Here is a 20,003-nt window from a genome sequence, read left to right on the forward strand (position 1 = left end):
AGCACTCAGGCCCAGTGACTCATCATGGCATGTAAGGACACATGAAGAGGATATGGGACCTAAGAGTCCTTCCATGCACCTAGGCTGAAGGTATAAGGGGAGACTGTGACATCACTTCTTTGTCTTCATCATCTGCTTCACATCTGTGGACTGCATTTCTAATAAGGAAGCTTTGAACAAAGGGACTGAATGACCCCACAACCGGTCTGAGCAATCCAGAGAGGCACTTTTACAAGCTAGCAGATTTACATCGCTGTTATGATCCTTACCTGCAATCTCTGAAAATCAACTGTAATGTATATGGTCTTTTAACCATTCAATAACTTTTTTCTTTTTATATTATTAAATCTTTAGTTACTAAAGGATTGGCTCCAAGTGTGATTTTTTTTGGGTAAGATCTGAATTATATAGTGATCTGGTGAAATGGCTGGTCCTTTGGGTTTGGAAGAACTTTACATATGATTGATCTAGTTTTCAGTAATCTCCTAATTATAAAGTCCAGTTGTCTGTGTGGTGAGCTAGGGGCTGGAATGCCTAAAGAGACTGCATTTATGACTTCTTGTTAACTAGTTTGGTAATACAGATGTTCACTTGTGTTACTGGTTGGTAAAATCGAACGATAGAATAGGCACCAGTCTGGGGTATATTTGCCCTGTTTCTCAGCCGTCTGTCCTGAATTTGGTATTCTCAGCTGTGACCCACTTAGGCATGGTGACACACTGCACCACACAGTAATGAATATAGGTAGCAAATGTCACTAATACTTCAAACTGTCCTTGATGGGCTGGTGTACCAGGACTTGAGAGCCTCCTGCAGCTGCACAATTGTCTGAAGCAGCCATGTGGAGCACAGACAAGCATCTACAATGTCAGCATCCTCAAATGACCAACACTTAAATTTGCACATCTGCTGTAACATGAAAATCAGGCCTTGAAAGAGCTGCCTCACAGTGAACTTTTGTATGATACTGCTGTAAATTGACTAGGACATAAAAACAGCCTAGCTCAATTCCATGTACCTTGAGAGGGGCCACCAGCTTTATCTAAACTCTGAAGAGTATAACACTAAACAATAGGTTGCTATGCAGAAAATGCCACCATCTACCAGGAGATCTGGTACAGCAAGTAGTGGTGCCAGAGGTTCCTGTGAGGGAACATCTAACTTTCCTACAGAGATACGGAACACAACTAAGAATGAATAAAATATCAGTCTAACAGTGTTATTTGACCTGAATGGCAAGGCATATCAAATATGAGGAATGGCCTTCATGCCCAACAACAGCACTTGATCCTTCATGCTATATTCTGTTATAGCCCATTGCAGTTCAAAAAACAAACCACAACACAGGATGAAACTGACTTATGTACAATACCAGCACAAAGAAAGAAACATGAATTTTATCCACAATGCATACAGGACCCAATACAGGGAAGAAACTTCAGAGGTGCAGAGAAACCCAACCACAAATTACCTATCAGTGGCCTTATCTTAAAGCTTGCAGTGACAATCAACAGAAATAGTTAGTATGAACAGAATGATTTTAACTGATGAATAAGCATTTTAGCTATACATCATTTAAAAGTTAGTAGGCATATTTTGACTTTACATTTCGATTGCAGGAAGTGACTCTGAACTTTTCCTTTTGAGGGCCCTGCTAAAGCAAAGAGATGTGCAAACAGGCTAGTGCCCTTGGTAGTAGTCAGATGAACGGGATGGGAGAAAGGAGCTATGAGAGGGGAAATGATTGGGAGGAAAGGCAGGAGCTCTTGTAGTAGGTGGGGAAGGTACAGGCAGGCTGCACAAGCTGCTGTTGTTGGAGGGCCCCCCACTCACACCTCAGGAACAGGGAGAGAGGCTTTTCAGTAATGACAAATGCAAAGTACTCCACTTAGGAAGGAATGCTCAACTGCACAAATACAAAATGGGAAAGGACTGCCTAGGAGGGAGTATTGCAGAAAAGGATAGTAGATGACAAACCAAATATGGGCCAACACTGTTGCAAAAAAAAGCAAATATCATTCTGGGATGTCTTAGAGTGAATGTTGTAAACAAGGCATAAGAAGTAAACAAGGCATAAGAAGTAATTCTTCCACTCTACTCAGCCTCAGCTGGAGTATTGTGTTCAGTTCAGGACACCACACTTCAGAAAAAATGTGGACAATTGGAGAAAGTCCAGAAGAGAGCAACAAAAATTATTAAAGTTCTAGAAAACCTGACCTACAAGGAAAGATTGAAAAAAAATGGGTTTGTTTGGTCTGGAGAAGAGAAGACTGTGGGAAGGGACATAATCTTCAAGTGCATAAAAGGTTGTCATAAATAGTAGGGTGATAAATTGAGCTCCTTATCCATTGAGGACAGGTCAAGAAGTAATGGGCTTAAATTACAGCAGGGAGATTTACAGTAGACATTAGGAAAAACTTCCTAACTGTAAAGGTAGTTAAGCACTGGAAAAAATTACCTGGGGAGGTTGTAGAATCTCCCTCATTTGTGGTTTTTAAGAACAGATTAGACAAATATCTGTCCAGGTTGGTCTAGATCGGGGTGCCCAACTTACAGCTTGCAAGCCATGAACAGCCCATGAGAGCATTTCATAAGGCTCATATACTTCAACACAATATACTAACAGCTGATTCATTCGCACTTTGTCATCACTTTTACATCATTTTACTTTACACAAGTGTGTAAACAGACAATACTGTACATAGAAAAAACCTATTTAAATACATACTAAACAAGCTGAAGTTAAAATATACATCAATACATGTGACTTTAAATCTTATTAAAATATCTAGAATCTGTTTGGCTCACACAAGGTTGTGCTTACGTTTATGTGACCCTCTTACGTAATAAGGTTGGGCACCACTGGCCTAGAGAACACTTAGTCCTGCCTCCGTGCAGGGAACTGGACTAGCTGACCTACCGAGATCCCTTCCGGGCCTACGTTTGTATGATTCCATGATTCTGAGCCTGCTGAGCTCCTTACCACCCATACTGGAAACCACCTGCTGACTCTTGACAGGGACAGGAAGTCTCCTGGGCCTCAGCCCTCAGAGCTGCGACCACCTATCCCCCCACAGATCTCTTTCTGCTGAATCATGGGGGGGGAGGGAATATCTGGGGGAAGGTGATGGTGCCCCCACAGAAAAGGGTTTTATTTGGTCTCGCACACAGAGGGGCAATGGTGGCACCTGGGAAGGGGCTTTCTCCAGGCCCAGAGGTTTAGTGAGATGGGGGGTGGGGGGGAGCACAGCACAGCTCCTGGGGCCTTGAGAACCCCTCTCCGGTTTCAATTGCTTCTACCGCTGGAGTCGGGCTGCAGGGCGCCCCCATGGGATGGACCCAGCCGGGTTTAGCCCGGGCGGGACGGGGATTTGGGCTACGGGTGTTTTCCTCCATTGTCTCCTCTCACCCTTCAGCTAAGAAAACGGCCCGAGATTCACGAGGGCGTCGGCCTAGCCCTGTACCCGCGCAGGGGACGGGAGCGGGACGCGTAACGTCCCCCGGCCGCAGGGGACCGTCTCCACCGCCGGGCGGGCGAGGCCGGCCGGCCCGCCACTCTCGCGCGGCGCCAGGAAGGGGCGGGGTTTGTGCAGCCAGGGGGCGGGGCAGTCTGTCACCCGCTCGCGGAGGCTTGTGGGTGAGGGCGGCTGGCCGCGGGGAGGCAGGCGGAGGGGCTGGGGAGTGACGGCCCGAGCCTCACGCTGTCGCCGCCGGGAGTCGCTTTCCCTGCCCAGCGGCCGCCGGCCTGGGGAGCGGATCGCAACGCGGCCGCGCCCTGCCCGCTCCTCCCGGAGGTGTGACGGGGGGCGGCGCTCGCCCGGACATGGACTCGCCGCTCCAGGTGGGCGGCGGCCTGTGAGCAGCGTCCCGGGCCGCGAGAGGCCTGGCGCTGGGCGGGGAGGCGCGGGGCCGAGCTAACATGGCCACCCCCGCCCAGGGGAAGAGCCTGCGGCCGCTGCACCCGGACACGCTGCGGGTGAGTGAGGGCGGGAAGCGGCTGGTGGCTGCGCGGCGCCCCGGCCCAGTCGCTCTCCCGCTCCCCGGACCCTCTGAGCAGCACGGAGAGCGAGGGGGGCCCCTGAGATGGGGGCCCTGGCAGGCTCGCTCCACGCGCCGTAAATGACCCGACCCCCCCCCCGCCGCCCCCCTGGAAAAGGAAGGATGTGGCGTGGCGGCGTTAAACATCAGAGTTGCCCGAAAAGAGACTTTTGTTCGGTGTGCGGTTAAATGATGTAACGGCGGCTCCGCTCTCCGGGCGCCTTGGCCGCTGCTGCGGATAAACCGCTTCTTTCTCTCCGGCTTCGCTCTCAGGCTCTGCTGCGCCGACGGTGCAGTGGGTTACCCGGGAGCGTGATTTAAAAACAGGATCTGTTCAGACGCGTTTTTTGTTCCCGGATCTGTTTCTACTGCTGTGGATTTTCTTAAAGCGTATTTTTACAAATCCTAAAACTTGGGCTAATTTTGACTTGATACCTTTCTTTTCTGAATTTTTCATGGGTTGGTAGCTGGAAACTTTGATCAACGATCTTGTTTCATGGCATTACTTCAAAAGAAGTAGCAAGAAAAAGAGGGAGGCCTTCTAGGATCGTTGTTGCAATTCTATTGCTCAGAAAACACCCAGGGTTAATATAAATTCGGTTCCTAGTATAGTCTTCCAGTTTAAGAGTTGAAGTCAAACTATTTGCATTGTAGTTATAGCGACCTGTGTTATGAATTATATAATCTATGTAATGGGCCTTCAAGAAGTGAAGGAAGAGATGATCAAGGCATCCTTTAATGCTTTCTATGCAATGCCTATGTGAGGAGTGAACCTCTTGCCCAGCTAAGCAGGAACATTCTTTCCCCCACCTGAGTGCCTCATAGCAATCACCTGGGTGGATCACCAGTCCTTCATTACTCCTGATTTCTGCAGTTGTGATAGAAGTTGAGTTTTGGGGGGTGTCTTCACTATTCACCCCTTCCACAAGCCTTTATATTAATCCTTCCTGGCTCAAGTGCCTGTATCTGCTACTGGTTGGGAAAGGTTTGAGCCAGAGCACAGTGAAAACTAGCTCAGTTCTCAGTTTCATCCTACAGAGTTTTCAATCCCAGCAGTGAAAACTAACCAGACGGTTAAATTTTCCCTTGGTTACACTTACGCAAAGCTATGAACAGTAGAAAAAACACTGAAGCTGTCTGAAGACTTAAGACAACTTATTTAACAAAAGCCTCCATTCTACAGAAAGGGAGCTAACCTTCATGCAGGAAAGCTTCCTGTTTGCCATATGTATATTTCATGTCCTAAACTCACCTTTTTTGTGTTTTGTTTTGTTTTTTTAGCCACCAAAAATCAACCTTAATATGGAAGATGAGGTCCAGTTTGTGACAATGAGAAGTAAGTTTCTGAACTTCAAATTTAGAGATGTTTCTTTTTCTCAAGGTTTATGCAGTTAGATGAGGAGTTTGAATAAACTGCTGCTCTCTTCACAAACTTAGTTCACGTATTTACCCAAAGAATGCCAGGCACTGTATACATATTTGCCTCCTTATTTGTTTATAATCTGTATAAAACAGAGGGAAGGATGGCATAGAGCAAAATCAAGCAGTTGAGCAAGCAGTAATAATCAGCCCATCACTGACCATTTTGTTTTTCACTTTCCATCTCATTATAGTGATGGACTATTAGTAGGGCCCTAGCAAATCCCTGGTCCATTTTGTTTAATTTCAATATCCTAGGATTTTAAAAATCGTAAATTTCATGATTTTAGCTACTTAAATCTGAAATTTCATGGTGTTGTAATTGTAGGGGCCCTGACCCAAAAAGAAGTAGTGGGGGGATCACAAGGTTATTGTGGGAGGGGTAGCAGTACTGAACCCTACTTCTGCGCTGCTGCTGGTGGTGGTGCTGCCTTCAAAGCTGGGTAGCTAGAGAGTGGTGGCTGCTGGCTGGGAGTCCAGCTCTGAAAGCAGTCGCCACCATACCATGCCATGCTTACTTCTACACAGCAGCAGTGTAGAAGTAAGCATGGCATGGTATGGTATTTCCACCTTTACCTCTGCGCTGCAGCCTGCAGAGCTGGGTCCTCGGTCCGCCCACTTTCTGGCCACCCAGCTCTGAAGGCACCAGCACAGAAGTAAGGGTGGCACGGTATGGTATTGCCAGCCTTACTTCTGTGCTGCTGCTTGCGGGGCGCTGCCTTCACAGCTGGGTGCCTGGCCAACAGCTGTCACTCTCCGGTTGCCCAGCTCAGAAATAAGGGTGGCTGTACTGTGGATGCCTCCCCACTCCCTGCCCAAAATAACCTTGTAACACTTTGTATGTATTGTTGAGATTGTTTTCCAATGTGCATTACTTTGCATTTATCAACACTGAATTTCATCTGCCATTTTGTTGCCCCGTCACCCAGTTTTGTGAGATTCCTTTGTCACTCTTTGCAGTCTGCTTTGGACTTAACTGTCTTAAGTAATTTTGTCTGTCAAATTTGCCACCTCACTGTTTACTCCTTTTTCCAGATCATTTATGAATATGTTGAACAGGACTGGTCCCAGACAGATCCCCGGTGCACACCACTACCTGTTTTCATTGTGAAAACTGACCATTTATTCCTACCCTTTGTTTCCTATCTTTTAACCAGTTACTGATCCATGAGAGGACCTTCCCTCTTATTCCATGACTGCTTAATTTCCTTAAGACCCTTTAGTGGGGGACTTTGTCAAAGGCTTTGTGAAAGTCCAAGTACACTAGTCCACATGTTTGTTGACCTCCCCTCAAAGAATTATAATAGATTGGTGAGGTGTGATTTCCCTTTACAAAAGCCATGTTGACTCTTCCCCCAACAAATCATGTTCGTCCATGTGCCTCATTCTGTTCTTTACCATAGTTTCAACCAATTTGCCTGGTACCGAAGTTGCCTATAATTGCAAGGATTGACTCTGGAGCCTTTTCTAAAAATTGGTGTCACATTAGCTATCCTCCAGTCATGTGCAGAAGCTGATTTAAGTGATAGGTTACATACCACAGTTAGTAGTTCTGCAGTTCCGTATTTGAGTTCCTTCAAAACTCTTGTGTGAATGCCATCTGGACCTGGTGGCTTACTACCATTTAATTTATCAATTTGTTCCAGAACCTCCTCTGTTGACACATCAGCCTGGGACAGTTCCTCAGATTTGTCACCTAAAAAGAAAGTGTGGGAATCTCCCTTACATCCTCTGCAGTGAAGACTGATGCAAAGAATTCATTTAGTTTCTCCACAATGGCCTTATCTTCCTTGAGTGCTCCTTGAGCCCCTTGATCGTCTAGTGGCCCCACTGGTTGTGTGGCAGGCTTCCTGCTTCTGGTGTACTTAAAAAAAAATTTGCTGTTAGTATTTAATTTGATGTGGTGATTGGATCTCTGCCGTTCTGATATATAAAGTACACAACCTTACAGGAATGGAATAAATAACATACTGTGAAGATGTCATGCAAACTAAGGACACGTGTCTCATTAATACTGGAAAATTTCAATTAAAAAAATCTTAAGATTTATTAAGTCAAACCTGGAGCAGGCATAGTCTTAACAGAATCAGGGACAGAAATTGGTAGTTTAATAGTACAAATTAAGGAATATATGGGACAAATTTTGCTATGAGTTACATGCCATGCAACTCAGTTGAAGTTAGTGGGCTGTGGAGAACTTGGCCCATAGGTGTTTTTAAATCAAATTTCAGGTGCTCTTGGATTGTAAAACCTGGACTGGAGTGCACCCTCTAGTGGTACAATATTTGAAACTTCTGAGCCATAGAGAGAACCAGTATGAGAGCCTCTTAGGCCTGTGGAGCACCTTCAATGTTTTACAGATAGACAGAGGTAGGTCTTGATTCCATATACTCTCAAATGACTCTTGGACCTGTAGTGTCTCTTGTTGAGCTCAGTAAGAGTCTTCTTGCATGGATGCAATTACAGGATTGGGGATTTAGTTTATTAGAACGGTTCTGATGAGCATAGCAAGCTTTCGGCTGGGATTCCTTGGTTGTCTGGTTCTCACTGTCTTGTAAGGTGTTATGTATCCTGAGGTTGAAAACATGCAGTATTTGAACTGAATATGTACTCTAATATTTCACGTTCGAATAAAACATTTCCAGGTTAAATTGCAGGAATTAAAGGCAGAAAAATGGCCAAAGTATAAGGGTACCAAGCAGTTTCTCTGTGTCAGTCTTCAAAACTTTTGATAGCTGCATGTGCAATATCCTCGAGCTCTGCGCCTTTGATGTCTAAACAAAACTTTAAGGGTAAAATAAAGTACTGCTCGGAAACATTTATGTGATTAATAACTGAATTATTTTTAAACCATAAACTTTATCCAAGTATCAGAAATCATCTTAATAGTTTATGTAAGCTGGGTGTACACTGGGAGTGGTTCACTGGTATAGAAGTACTAATATACTGTACCAGCAAAGCACTCCTAGTGTGGACACAGCTATACAAGCAAAGCTGTGCTACTTATTGGTAAAGTGCAGTTTTGCTGGAATGGCTGCATCTACGCTACAGACTTCTGCTGGCATAGCTATGTCAGTCAGAAGTGTGATCCCTAACCAATATAGCTGTGCTGACAGTCATCTGCAGTGTAGACATAACCTTAGTTTAGACAGCCTTTCTCATAGTCAGAAGCTAAACATTTCCAAATTAATTCCACTTCCCCTAAAAAAAAATCTGGAAGAGGTATTTTTATGCTGCCTTTCTCCCAAAGGGGTAACTTCCCCTTACAAGTTATTAGCACCTTTTATTAGTTGTAATGCAAGGGAGAAAAATAAAGAAAACTTTCTGTTGATTAGTTTCCTGTGGTCAGCATCTGAATTATTCTCTTCTTTCTGAAAGATCAAAAGGCAGCTGGAGTTCTTAAAAAAGATTTTGTTCTTGATGTTTTGATTAAATGAAATGGAGGAGCAAATTAGCCAGTGATTTAATTTAATGGAAGTAAATTGTGGTAATTGATACTCCTATAATTACAGCTGTTTGAAAACTGGGTGGTCTAGTTTACTTTTTCTTTTGTTAGAAGCCATTTAACAAGTTATGTGCAGACATAATAAGTAACTTTTAATTTTATGTTATTTAAGTGAGGGACCAGATGGCATAGGTAGGTGGCATTCAGACAGTCTTTTACTTCTTGGTTTCAGGCTTGTAATTGGCAACAGGACTATTTTAAACACAAGATATCATCATGGCTGTTTAGTAGCCTACCAGTTTGTAAAATTGCTTATACATATGTTCATATCACAGTTGATATCCTTGTTGGAAGTCTAATGTCAAGAATTTAAAAGGCATGGAGATACCTTTTAGCTTTCTAGATGTAACTTCTGCAAATTAATTAAGGCATATTGGATGGACAGCTTTCTTTATGACTTGTACTGATATAGAACAAAACTTCAACCTCCTGTTCTAATAACACTTTTCATAAGCATTGTATATTGGAAAATTATGACAATGCTTTGAACAGAGCTGCATGGATCAATACTAAATGATGCAATGTCAAACCTTTACAGAAACCCTGAAAGTCACAAAGCCTCGTTTTGATGCATCCCTGGTTTACCTGACCCGAAAATTCATGGATCTTGTCAAAACTGCACCAGATGGTGTTCTTGATTTGAATGAAGTAGCAACAACTCTGGGGGTACGAAAACGAAGAGTATATGACATCACCAATGTATTGGATGGAATCCACCTGATTCAGAAAAGATCTAAGAATCTTATCCAGTGGGTGTGAGTTGGCTTTGAAATTTCTAACTTACATTTGCAAAAATAATACAGATATTTTGTGTAATGTAGTTTGACCTAACTTTGACTTAATTGTGAAAACGTGTTTTAGCTTCTTTTGTGTTTTGCAGTAACTTTCATAAATGAGATGGTACAGCCTCTTAAATTACACTGTGTAATTAATACAGTCTCTAATTATAAGATGCTTTTAACTTTCTAGTATCAGGAAATGAAGCAATTGTGAAGATTTTTTTTTTAACTGACCACAAGAAACTAAAAATAATAGTTTATGACCAAAAAGCTTTCAACATTTTAACTATACTTTTTTAAAAGTTAAAAAATGTTTAAGTATTCTGTATTGCACTACAGAATTTATTTATAAATATAATCTTTAAATAATATTCTTGATAACTTTCATATTCTTTTAGAGGATCTGATCTCGATCAGGTTGCTGGAAAGGCATCAGAACAGCAAAAGCTTAGAGATGAACTTTCTGATTTATCAGCAATGGAAGAAGCTCTGGATGAATTAATTAAGGACTGTGCTCACCAGTTGTTTGAATTAACGGATGACAAAGAAAACACAAAATACCCTTTTAACTGCTGGATCAGTTATTTTGGCTACTGGCACCAAGCATTTAGTGATGGAAATTTAGTATAGCGAGTAAGAGGTGGAATTCATTGCCTTCATTCTCATGCTTTAGTACAGGGCAAGTAGTACTTGGAATTACTGGTCCCAAATAAACTTATATGTGCAGGTATATGTCTATATAGAATAAACAGCAGAAGGTAAAAGTTGAAGGTGTGGTCTTAAAGGAACACTATCACTGAAGTAATTATGAATATTTACATTTAGTAGTCCTATCTCATAGGCAAGCTTTGACAAATGAAAAGTCGTTTTGTAATTGAGATGAGTTAAACACCAAACATGAAAATTGGGAATATCACCTAAGATTCCTCATTCTATGCTTGCCTCTAGGCTGAAGGCTAACTAGAAGAAAGTCTGGTACTTAAATAAATTCATTTTCAGACAATGACCAGTGAAACTTGTCCGTTCCTTGAAAGAGATCAGAAAGTAATTATATAACACAGTAACAGCCGTCCCTTTTTCTTAAAACAGTTAACAGATTTCCTTATAGAATCCTTGACTTATGTGTACACTAGCTTATGTGACATATCAAGATATTCATAGCATTAAGGCCTTTCAAGAACAGATTGTTATGGCAATCAAAGCTCCAGAAGAAACAAAACTAGAAATACCAGCTCCTAAAGAAGTAAGTATTGCTTTTCATTACTCTAAGGCAACTACATTTTTAGAATTCGAGTTTGCAAGAAGAGCAATTCATTTTTCACATACAGAAATTAATATTGGTATGATATAATATTGGTGTTCTTATCTGATACTTTTCATAAAACAAAGATACCTGCAATAATGTTTGGTGTAAAAGTGTGTGGGGACAGTGTTTTAGCTAAGGTGCTCATTGCTGAAGTACCTGAATGCTTCACAAATTAATACAATTTAAAACCACACCTTGAGATGAGGCGGTATGATTAACATCCCCCATTTTAAAGATGGAGAACTGAGGCACAGAGATTAAGGGTACGTCTACATGGGCAGCAATTGATCCAGCGGGGGTCGATTTATCGCGTCCAGTCTAGATGCAATAAATTGATCCCCGAGCACTCTCCCGTCGACTCCTGTACTCCACCGCCGCGAGGCAGAGTCAATGGGGGAGCGGCAGCAGTCGACTCACCATGGTGAAGACACCGCGGTGAGTAGGTCTAAGTACGTCGACTTCAGCTACATTATTAACATAACTGAAGTTGCGTAACTTAGATGCCACCCTCTCCCCCATGTAGATCAGGGCTTAGTTTACAAGCATACACTGCTACCCAATTTGAGACTCCTAGACCTGACTTTTCAGAGTACTTAGCCCTATATAGATCTTCATATGTTCAAAGCACAGCTCCTGTTGGCTTCGGTTGCAGCTGTGAGTGTGCAGCACTTAAGCAAATCAGATCCCAGGGTGTCAAGTCAGGCAATCAAAAAAGAAAAACACACAATTAGTGATGATCTCTGACGAGCTTGGTTTCGCTAACTTGCTTAGCATCAGGGAGCGACAGCTTCTCAAATTACATATTGCTTTGGCTATAGTAAAAAATTTCTGGCAGTGGGTTTCCCTACTTTCATTCTTGGAAACAGCTGTAAACTGCCTGACTTAAATTTTCCGAAATGATTCCTCCTCGGGTAGATGCCTAACATGGAAATTTTCAGCCTAATTGGTTGGTTAGGCACAGTGTTATAAGCAACTGAAAACAGAGGCTTGAAACTTTCTATTATAAGCAACCTTACTAAGAGGTGCTACCAGCCCTGACTGTAATTGTTTAGAAAGCTAGTACAACATACTGTAAAATTTTCATGCATATTTGATTTTTTTCTATTACAATGCACTGGTCTCTTTGGGGAAAAAATAGTTCTAGAACTTGTTTCCCTATAATGTTTACACCTAAATCAGTTTTTTGATTAATGTCTTGGGGTAATTTCGTGTCCTCTGCTTTTGGTTCTTGAAAGCCCATTACATTGCTGATATTATCTAGTGGGGGTGTTGACATAGCAATTTATTAAATTTGTCCTGCCTTACTGATTGTGCTAGCAGTAAAATTTGTGCCAACACTGATTGTTTTGAGCTATTCAGTTGTCACATTGACCCTAAACTCATCACTTTTGCTACCTCTGTTTATAACAGTATAATAAAATTCAGTCATTTATCAACATGGCCTGTTGAAAATGAGCAACGAAAGAAAGTAGTTCTTCACATTGGATGGACCCTCATCAAAATAAAATCCTTCTAGCACACACAAGTGTTCAGTTGCTTAATTACATTATTTAATAGATGTCATTCAATATGGCAGGTTCATAGGTAACCCTACCAATTTACCAAGAACTAAAGAACCTTTAAATTGGCTTAATTAAAGTCTGTTGAAGCTAATATGTCCCTCCTATATCTGGACCTGTTCTTGTATGTCTATTTGTGTTAAAATAGATGCAAAATACTTGAAGTAAAAATTAGTTTGGCTTAATCTATAAATTTCTTCTGATTCTGTATATATAAAATCTGTTTTACAGGATTGTATAGAAGTACGTATAAAGAGCACAAAGGGACCCATTGATGTATATTTATGTGAAGTGGAGCAAGATAACCCAGGTGCCAAAACTTTTGAAGATATGGATACTCTGACGTCAGAAACTAAATCACCGGTACCTCTTGATGAAGGTATGTGAGAAATTTAAATGGAAGAAAGGTATTTATCAACATGAGACAAACTACTGTGAAATATGTATTGTATCCAACTCAGTTTGTCAGAATGATAAACGCTTCTAATCCCCCTGAAACTTGTGTAATTTTTAAAGTGGGCTAAATTTTCAGCATATGAAAAATATTTCAAAATCAACTTTAGCCCTTGTTACTAGAGCTGGGCAAAATCTTTTGGATAAATAGTTTTTGTTGAAAAATGTGGTTTTTGTTGACATGAAACTGTTTTCAGATTTGACACACATTAATTGAATAATTTAGTCCAAAAAAAAGTTTTTGGGCTAGATTTGCAAGGGAACATAGGTCCCATTCAGAAAACAGCTGGCAATGGGTTCCTCCTTATAACTTTTAGCCCAATGCATAGGGCACTCACCAGGGATGTGGAAGGCCTGGGTTCCGTTATCTCCATTTCTTTATACAGGGCAAGGATTTGGATTGGGTCTTCTACCTCACAGGATCATCCCCTAACCACCAAGCTATGGTGTGTTCTGGGTCAAGTCTCTTTCCTCCTGTTGAAGCTGTTCCACTTTGTATAAAGTACTTGAGCCGGGGAGAGAGAGTGAACATAGCCTGGTGGTGTGAGTCCCCTAACTACTGGGCTAAAAGTTATAAGGAAGGCTCCTCCTCTTCTTGTTGTTTAGTGAATCTAGCCCTGTAATAATGCTGGAAACAAAGCATTTCGGATCAAACATGTTTTGTTCATCCAGGAACGGACTTCTTGATTCGCTGAAACATTTTAGGATCTTTAGATTCATTTTGACTCAAACTAATTTTTTTTTTTTTACAGAACTCTGTGTGAACTGAAAAAATCAGTTATTTGCTCTGCTCTACTTGTTACACAAATCAAAATATGTATAGGTAACGCTATTGTATAATATAATCTGGTGCCCTGCTGTTTTGTGATTAGATGTATAATGCCTTGCTACAGAATCTTAGAGTTTGCAAAACAGGAAAACTTGACAACTAACTCAATAGCTCACTTCAAGTGAGAGCGGATATGTCTGTTTTCATCAATAGAGATGCAAGATAACCAGTCATATATGCAGGTTACTGCTGTCTGGAAGTAAACAAAGCAGGATACGTAGTTTGATGGGAAGGTGGGGGGAGTAGTTAAGGTGACTTATTTTCAGCAATGCTATTTGAAACACCTTCCCCCGATGTCCACTAAGATTTTTGTTTTTGTGCCACTTGTGGAATAGCAACATGATGATGTGATTGGTCTGTTTCCAACAGTCTTTGTGTTAACATAATCCTAACGCAATAGTTTTTCCTCATAAAGTATCTCCTGTGTTTAGTGGCACTAATTCTAGAGGACTGAGGAGTTAACCCTTTGCAAAAGTCAGTGTAAAGAGGTCTGAGATTTGTAGCTTACAGTATGTAGTTATAGAATGTTAATTGTCTTCCATAGGGAGTGGAAATATTTTTTTTAAAATAACGGAGCCCAGTATTTCTGTCATTAATATGGGTATAAAACTGTGGATGACCTGTTCCTGTTTACTTGCCACAGCAATGCTCAATAAAATCACTAACTTCCCTCAAAATTCTCGTGTCTTGTACCTTCCTACATAAATTAGTCTTGGATTTTTCTTTGAGTGCCAAGGAAAAGAGGAATTGGGGAGTATTTCTGTTACAAGGTAACTTAAATTATTAACAATCAGCCATTCCAATTTTTTTTAAGTGAGGTAGTCAGGATTCTAAAGTACATTTCTGCTTTCAACCATGGCAATACTTAGCAACTTGTCCTATTAGAACAAAAAGACTAGCAATAAGGATTTCTGGGTTTAATTCCCTCCTCTGCTGCACATTCAATGTGAAGTTGGGCAAATCATGTAATCTTTACCTCCATTTATCTGTCTTGCAAAATGAGTATAATAACTGGGGTGATGAGACTAAATATTTTGAAATCTTTGAATAAGACATATTAAATTCTTTTCTGTGTCAAGCATTTATCTCAGTAAAGTTTGGGAAACCTCTATTAGCAGTTTAAGCTATAAAGCACAGCATGAATTAGTTCATTATTTTACTTGCATAAGCAGTCATGCTTCATGTTAGCACTTCTTGTGTAACTACTGCTTGTCTCTATAAACCGTTCAAATGTAGGATAAGCTTTAAAGAATAACAACACTTCTTGTATCTGCCTAGTTTGTTTTTCGCCCCACTTCCTTGTTTTTGTGCCTATCAAGATTTACATTCCCTTTCATGTCACGTGACCACATCTTTTTTTTTTTTTTTTAAATTTCACTGGTTTAAGTGCTACTGTCTTAGCACCTCCCCGCCCTTTTGTTTTGCAGTATCAGCGGAGTGATCTTAATGGTGAGGGGCGATAGAACCATTTTATAGTGTCGTTTGTTACCCTGGAATTCTTACACCTGAATTTTTAAAGGGCATATATGTAAAGTTTCTAAATCCGTGTATAGCACAATAAGATCACATGTAGATGCAGTACTTTTTTTTAATTCTACCATACCTTAGCTTTCATAAATATGAATGTTCCCTGAAAAAGAATACATGTTTTGGTAATCTTTTTTCACTTCCCTTCTAGAGTGAGATCTTCTAAATCAACATGAAGGGTGAAGAACCATTAGAACACCAAGTCCGGTGCGGATTATCATGAATATCTGCACTGCAGAATTCCCTGAGTTACTTGGAACTATGAATGTTTTTCAAACTTAAAATGGGAATAATTCAGTTGTTGAGTGCTTTCACGCAATTATCTTCAATTGCTTCAGTCTAAAAGAAGGTAATTCAAGGAACCATTTTTAGGAGCTTTGTTTCTACACTTGTGCGTAATCTGCAGCGTTTGGGGGAAATGGCCTTGTTTTTACCGTTTTTATTAAATAATTTGAATGATAATAAATATGGACAAGAAATTACTTCAAAAATGAATATTCTTTAAAGCCACATCTGGACCAAAATATGGTCCTGCAAGACTACAGATAATAAAGAAGCACTTTTAATTCTGAAACTGCACTGTCACTAAACAGGATTGTTAAATATAATGTAAGAATCAAGAACTGGAGCATTGGAAGGCTTTTCTTACCCATAAGGAATATGACAAGTAAACATCATGAAAAATTGAAGCTATGCCTTGCACTGTGTGGATGTGGTTTGCATCTAACTCCGCACGGTGCGAACAATGAAGTTAAAGGCATGGCTTTTGTGGTGTATATATCTGTATCATGTTTAGATAGTCACTACTGGAGATTGACCAAATGAATTGCACTTTTGCCTTTGTACAGCAAAAACTGAAATAAACCTGTAAATATAAAAAGTCAGTCTAACGGTGTTTAGTTGAACTTCATCTTGGCTTTCTCTTTAAACAGTAGAAATTCATTATGTGAATATAATCACGATTCATCGCAGTTTTTAATTGCACTGTTAATAGAATACCAATTGAAATTTATTAAATATTTTGGATGTTTTTCTACATTTTCATATATATTGTATTCTGTGGTGTAATTGAAATCAAAGTATACTTTTATTACAAATATTTGCACTGTAAAAATAATAAACAAAAGAAATACTATTTTTCAATTCACCTCATACAAGTACTGTAGTGCAATCTTTGTTGTGAAAGTGCAACTTACAAATGTAGATTTTTTTTGTACACAACTGCACTCAAAAACAAAACAAACAATCTAAAACTTTAGATGCTACAAGTCCACTCTGTCCTATTTGTTCAGCCAATCGCTAAGACAAACCAGTTTGTTTACATTTAGAGGAGATAATCCTGTCCTCTTCTTTACAATGTCATCAGAAAGTAAGAACAGGTGTTCGCATGGCACTTCTGTAGCCAGCATTGCAAAGTCTTTACGTGCCAGATATGCTAAACATTTGTATGCCCCTTCATGCTTTGGCCACCATTCCAGAGGACATGCTGCTGATGCTCATTAAAAAAATACTGCATTAATTAAATTTGTGACTGAACTCCTTGGGGGAGAATTGTATGTCCCCTGCTCTGTTTTGCCCGCGTCTGCCATATATTTCATGTTATAGCAGTCTCGGATGATGGCTCAGCACATGTTCGTTTTAAGAACACTTTCACTGCAGATTTGACAAAACACAAGGTACCAATGTGAGATTTCTAAAGATAGCTACAGTACTTGACCCAAGGTTTAAGAATCTGAAGTGCCTTCCAAAATCTGAGAGGGATGAGGTGTGGAGCATGCTTTCAGAAGTCTTAAAAGAGCAATACTCCGATGCGGAAACTACAGAACCCAAACCAGCAAAAAAAGAAAATCAACCTTCTGCTGGTGGCATCTGACTCAGATAATGAAAATGAACATGTGACGGTCTGCACTTCTTTGGATTGTTATCGAGCAGAATCTGTCATCCGTATGGACACGCATCCTCTGGAATGGGGGTTGAAGCATGAAGGGACATATGAATCTTTAGCCCATATGGCAGGTAAATATCTTGCAATGCCGGTTACAACAGTGCCTTGAGAAGACCTGTTTTCACTTTCAGGTGACATTGTAAACAAGAAGCGGGCAGCATTATCTCCTGCAAATGTAAACAAACGACTGGCTGAACAAGAAGTAGGACTGAGTGGACTTGCAAGCTTCAAAATTTTACATGGTTTTATTTATGAATGTAGTTTTCTTTTTACATAATTCTACATTTGTAAGTTCAACTTTCATGATAAAGAGATTGCACTACAGTACTTGCATTAGGTGAATTGAAAAATACTATTTTTGGTTTTTACAGTGCAAATACTTTGTAATCAAAAATAAATTATAAAGCGAGTACTGTACACTTTGTATTCTATGTTGCACTTGAAATCAATAAATTTGAAAATGTAGAACACATCCAAAAATATTTAAATAAATGGTATTCTATTATTTAACAGTGCAATTAATCGTGTGATTTTTTTTTTTAATCGCTTGCCAGCCCTAATTGAAACACTGTATTGTACCGACTCACTAACTTCTATAAGTAGATGGTATGTCATTGTAGTATTGAGGCATCTTGACAGTGCTACATACCCAGAGATTGATGTGTAAATCTGTTATTAACGGTTGCTGCATATGTCTTGAACTTAACTGTAACGCAGTGCTTCGAAATAGTAGAGCTGCCTTTTCATAATTTTTACCATGCAAAAAGTTGCCTAATTTGGAACTGTTCTCTCAGCTGTAGCTGCAGTTTCCCTTTTTTTCTAAAATATTTAGCAAGGTACAAAGTGTTTTACACTACTGTCCCTCTGGGATTAGTTTTCCAAATGAGTTAGTTCATCTGGGATATCAACAACTTAAGTGTGGGACTCCCTATTGTTTTGCTATAGTATAGATTGTATGCTTATCAAGATTTTTCTTTAATTTACCCATGCATAATTTTAAACTTCCAACTGTGACAGACTTAGTGTAATCACTTTCTCAATTCACAGGAAGGTCAAAAATAGAACTACCACTATGTTCTAACTGCTGAAATACTTTCCTGTAGTTAAGTCCATTAAAGCCAATGCTTATTGGAGACTTCAGATAATCAGAATTTTTAAATACTGATGTTTTATACAGCTGTAGTTTAAAACAAGTCTGCTTTTATTTTGTTAACAAACAGCAGAGGGTAGTGGACTCTAAATAGCTTCAATGCAACTAAATGAAGACCCCAAATTAATCCAATTATATATAGTTTGCCCACTGGACAAAGTATTAAGCAGACCAGTACTTGTTTCAAGCAGCACTCAGATGTTTTGTATGTGATCTAACAACTTCCAGATCTAGGGAGATGGCTTAGTGAATTCCAAATGGGACTTCAGCATTATTGGAATCTCCTTATCTTTCCTACTTTGGCTTCCTTCAGAACAGTGAACTGTACCATGGGCTTCAATAGAAGCATTACTTTAGATGAATCCTAAGTTTAGGAAAAAATGAAGGTACACCTGCTGGCTTGGTTATAATATGGACTGGGAAGAAGCTTGTAAAGGGTCCGGAGCAAGCAAGAAATCCTAAAGCATCTGTGAGTAGAAAGATCATTGGAGGAAGACATGCTTTCTCGAGAACCTGATCAGTAGACCTTAGTTTAAATTGTCTGAGTTGCAAGACCTTAGTCTGTCTGACAAAACATATCTCCCTCTAGGTGGCAGAGTTGTTTGCTTTTGGACGGAATAAGCAGTAATCATTTAATTAGCCTTTTCTAGGATCATTTCAACAGTTTGGACAATAGACTGTTTACTGTGAAATGAACACTTAAGATTTTATTAGCACAAGAGTGAGGAAACCTACATTTTGTGCATTAGGATAGGGTCTTGAACTGTGCAGCCATGTAACGTGGAATAATGAGCTATAGCATATATTAAAGGGACTCCATCTTAAACACGCTTGCCAATATATTTACCTGTTACAAGTAACACTGAAGATCACTATTAAAGGGAAGTTGAAGTTTTTTCTTTGTCATGCATTTAACAGCATTTTGTAAATAGTTTCCTCTTTTCACCTTTTAGTGTGGGTCTTTCACACAGAAACAGATGGAGAAAAACATTTAAACATAAAAAAAAGTGGTAAAATGACAAAATTGTGAGGGAAGCCTCGGGCCAGATGTAAATATGAAACTACTCTTAATTTGTTTTTACAATGGACTAGCCTTATCCCTGTATACTGACTTTAATAATGTATATTAAATATTTTAAAATGTGCACTCTACCCTCTATTCATGGTTAAGCAGTACCTTTTTGTTACTTGAATCTTTGTAACCTTATCTAGTTGTGCTAAAGGAAGACCTTAACATATTTCAGATGATCATGGAAGTAGCCAGCTAGTTGAATAAGCTTAGACTTGACAGTGTAGGAATAGATGTTGAATTATGCTCAGCTTGAATATTAGAAACTGTCATAAAAGGTGAATGTGATGGGATACCTTAATAGAGGAGATAAGACTTTACTCATGTGAGTATATATGATACAGTGCATCTATTTGATTTTTTTTTGTGTAAAGTGGTTATTGAAATTTCTTGTTTTTATATAAAAATAAACCATTTTGCAACA

The 20,003-nt window shown here is 39.9% G+C and overlaps 1 protein-coding gene across 4 annotated transcripts; it reads left to right on the forward strand.

The window, feature by feature from the left end:
• The first annotated feature begins 3,641 nt into the window (after positions 1–3,641).
• Positions 3,642–20,003, forward strand: E2F6 (E2F transcription factor 6). 4 transcript variants are annotated; one of them, XR_013345551.1, is made up of 8 exons: positions 3,642–3,976; positions 5,320–5,374; positions 9,501–9,717; positions 10,140–10,298; positions 10,870–10,984; positions 12,838–12,985; positions 13,812–13,882; positions 15,567–20,003. XR_013345551.1 is itself a non-coding variant. In XM_077812515.1 (7 exons), the coding sequence occupies exons 1-7, from the start codon at positions 3,920–3,922 to the stop codon at positions 15,569–15,571; spliced, it is 756 nt and encodes a 251-aa protein (XP_077668641.1). In that variant the 5' UTR covers positions 3,642–3,919; the 3' UTR covers positions 15,572–20,003. The 4 variants fall into 4 exon arrangements, 1 of the variants encoding a protein (XP_077668641.1); XR_013345552.1 differs by having other exon boundaries at positions 9,501–9,711; XR_013345553.1 differs by having other exon boundaries at positions 3,642–3,841.

This window comes from Eretmochelys imbricata, chromosome 3 (assembly GCF_965152235.1).
Source record: "Eretmochelys imbricata isolate rEreImb1 chromosome 3, rEreImb1.hap1, whole genome shotgun sequence".
NCBI classification, from domain to species: Eukaryota; Metazoa; Chordata; order Testudines; family Cheloniidae; genus Eretmochelys; species Eretmochelys imbricata.

Excerpts from the sequence above, each read along its gene's own strand:
- E2F6 (XM_077812515.1), top strand. The coding sequence starts at position 3,920 with ATGGCCACCCCCGCCCAGGGGAAGAGCCTGCGGCCGCTGCACCCGGAC. Across the intron at positions 5,375-9,500 it reads CCAGTTTGTGACAATGAGAA|AAACCCTGAAAGTCACAAAG; the intron begins GTAAGTTTCTGA and ends AAACCTTTACAG. Across the intron at positions 10,299-10,869 it reads GATGACAAAGAAAACACAAA|ACTAGCTTATGTGACATATC; the intron begins ATACCCTTTTAA and ends ACTTATGTGTAC.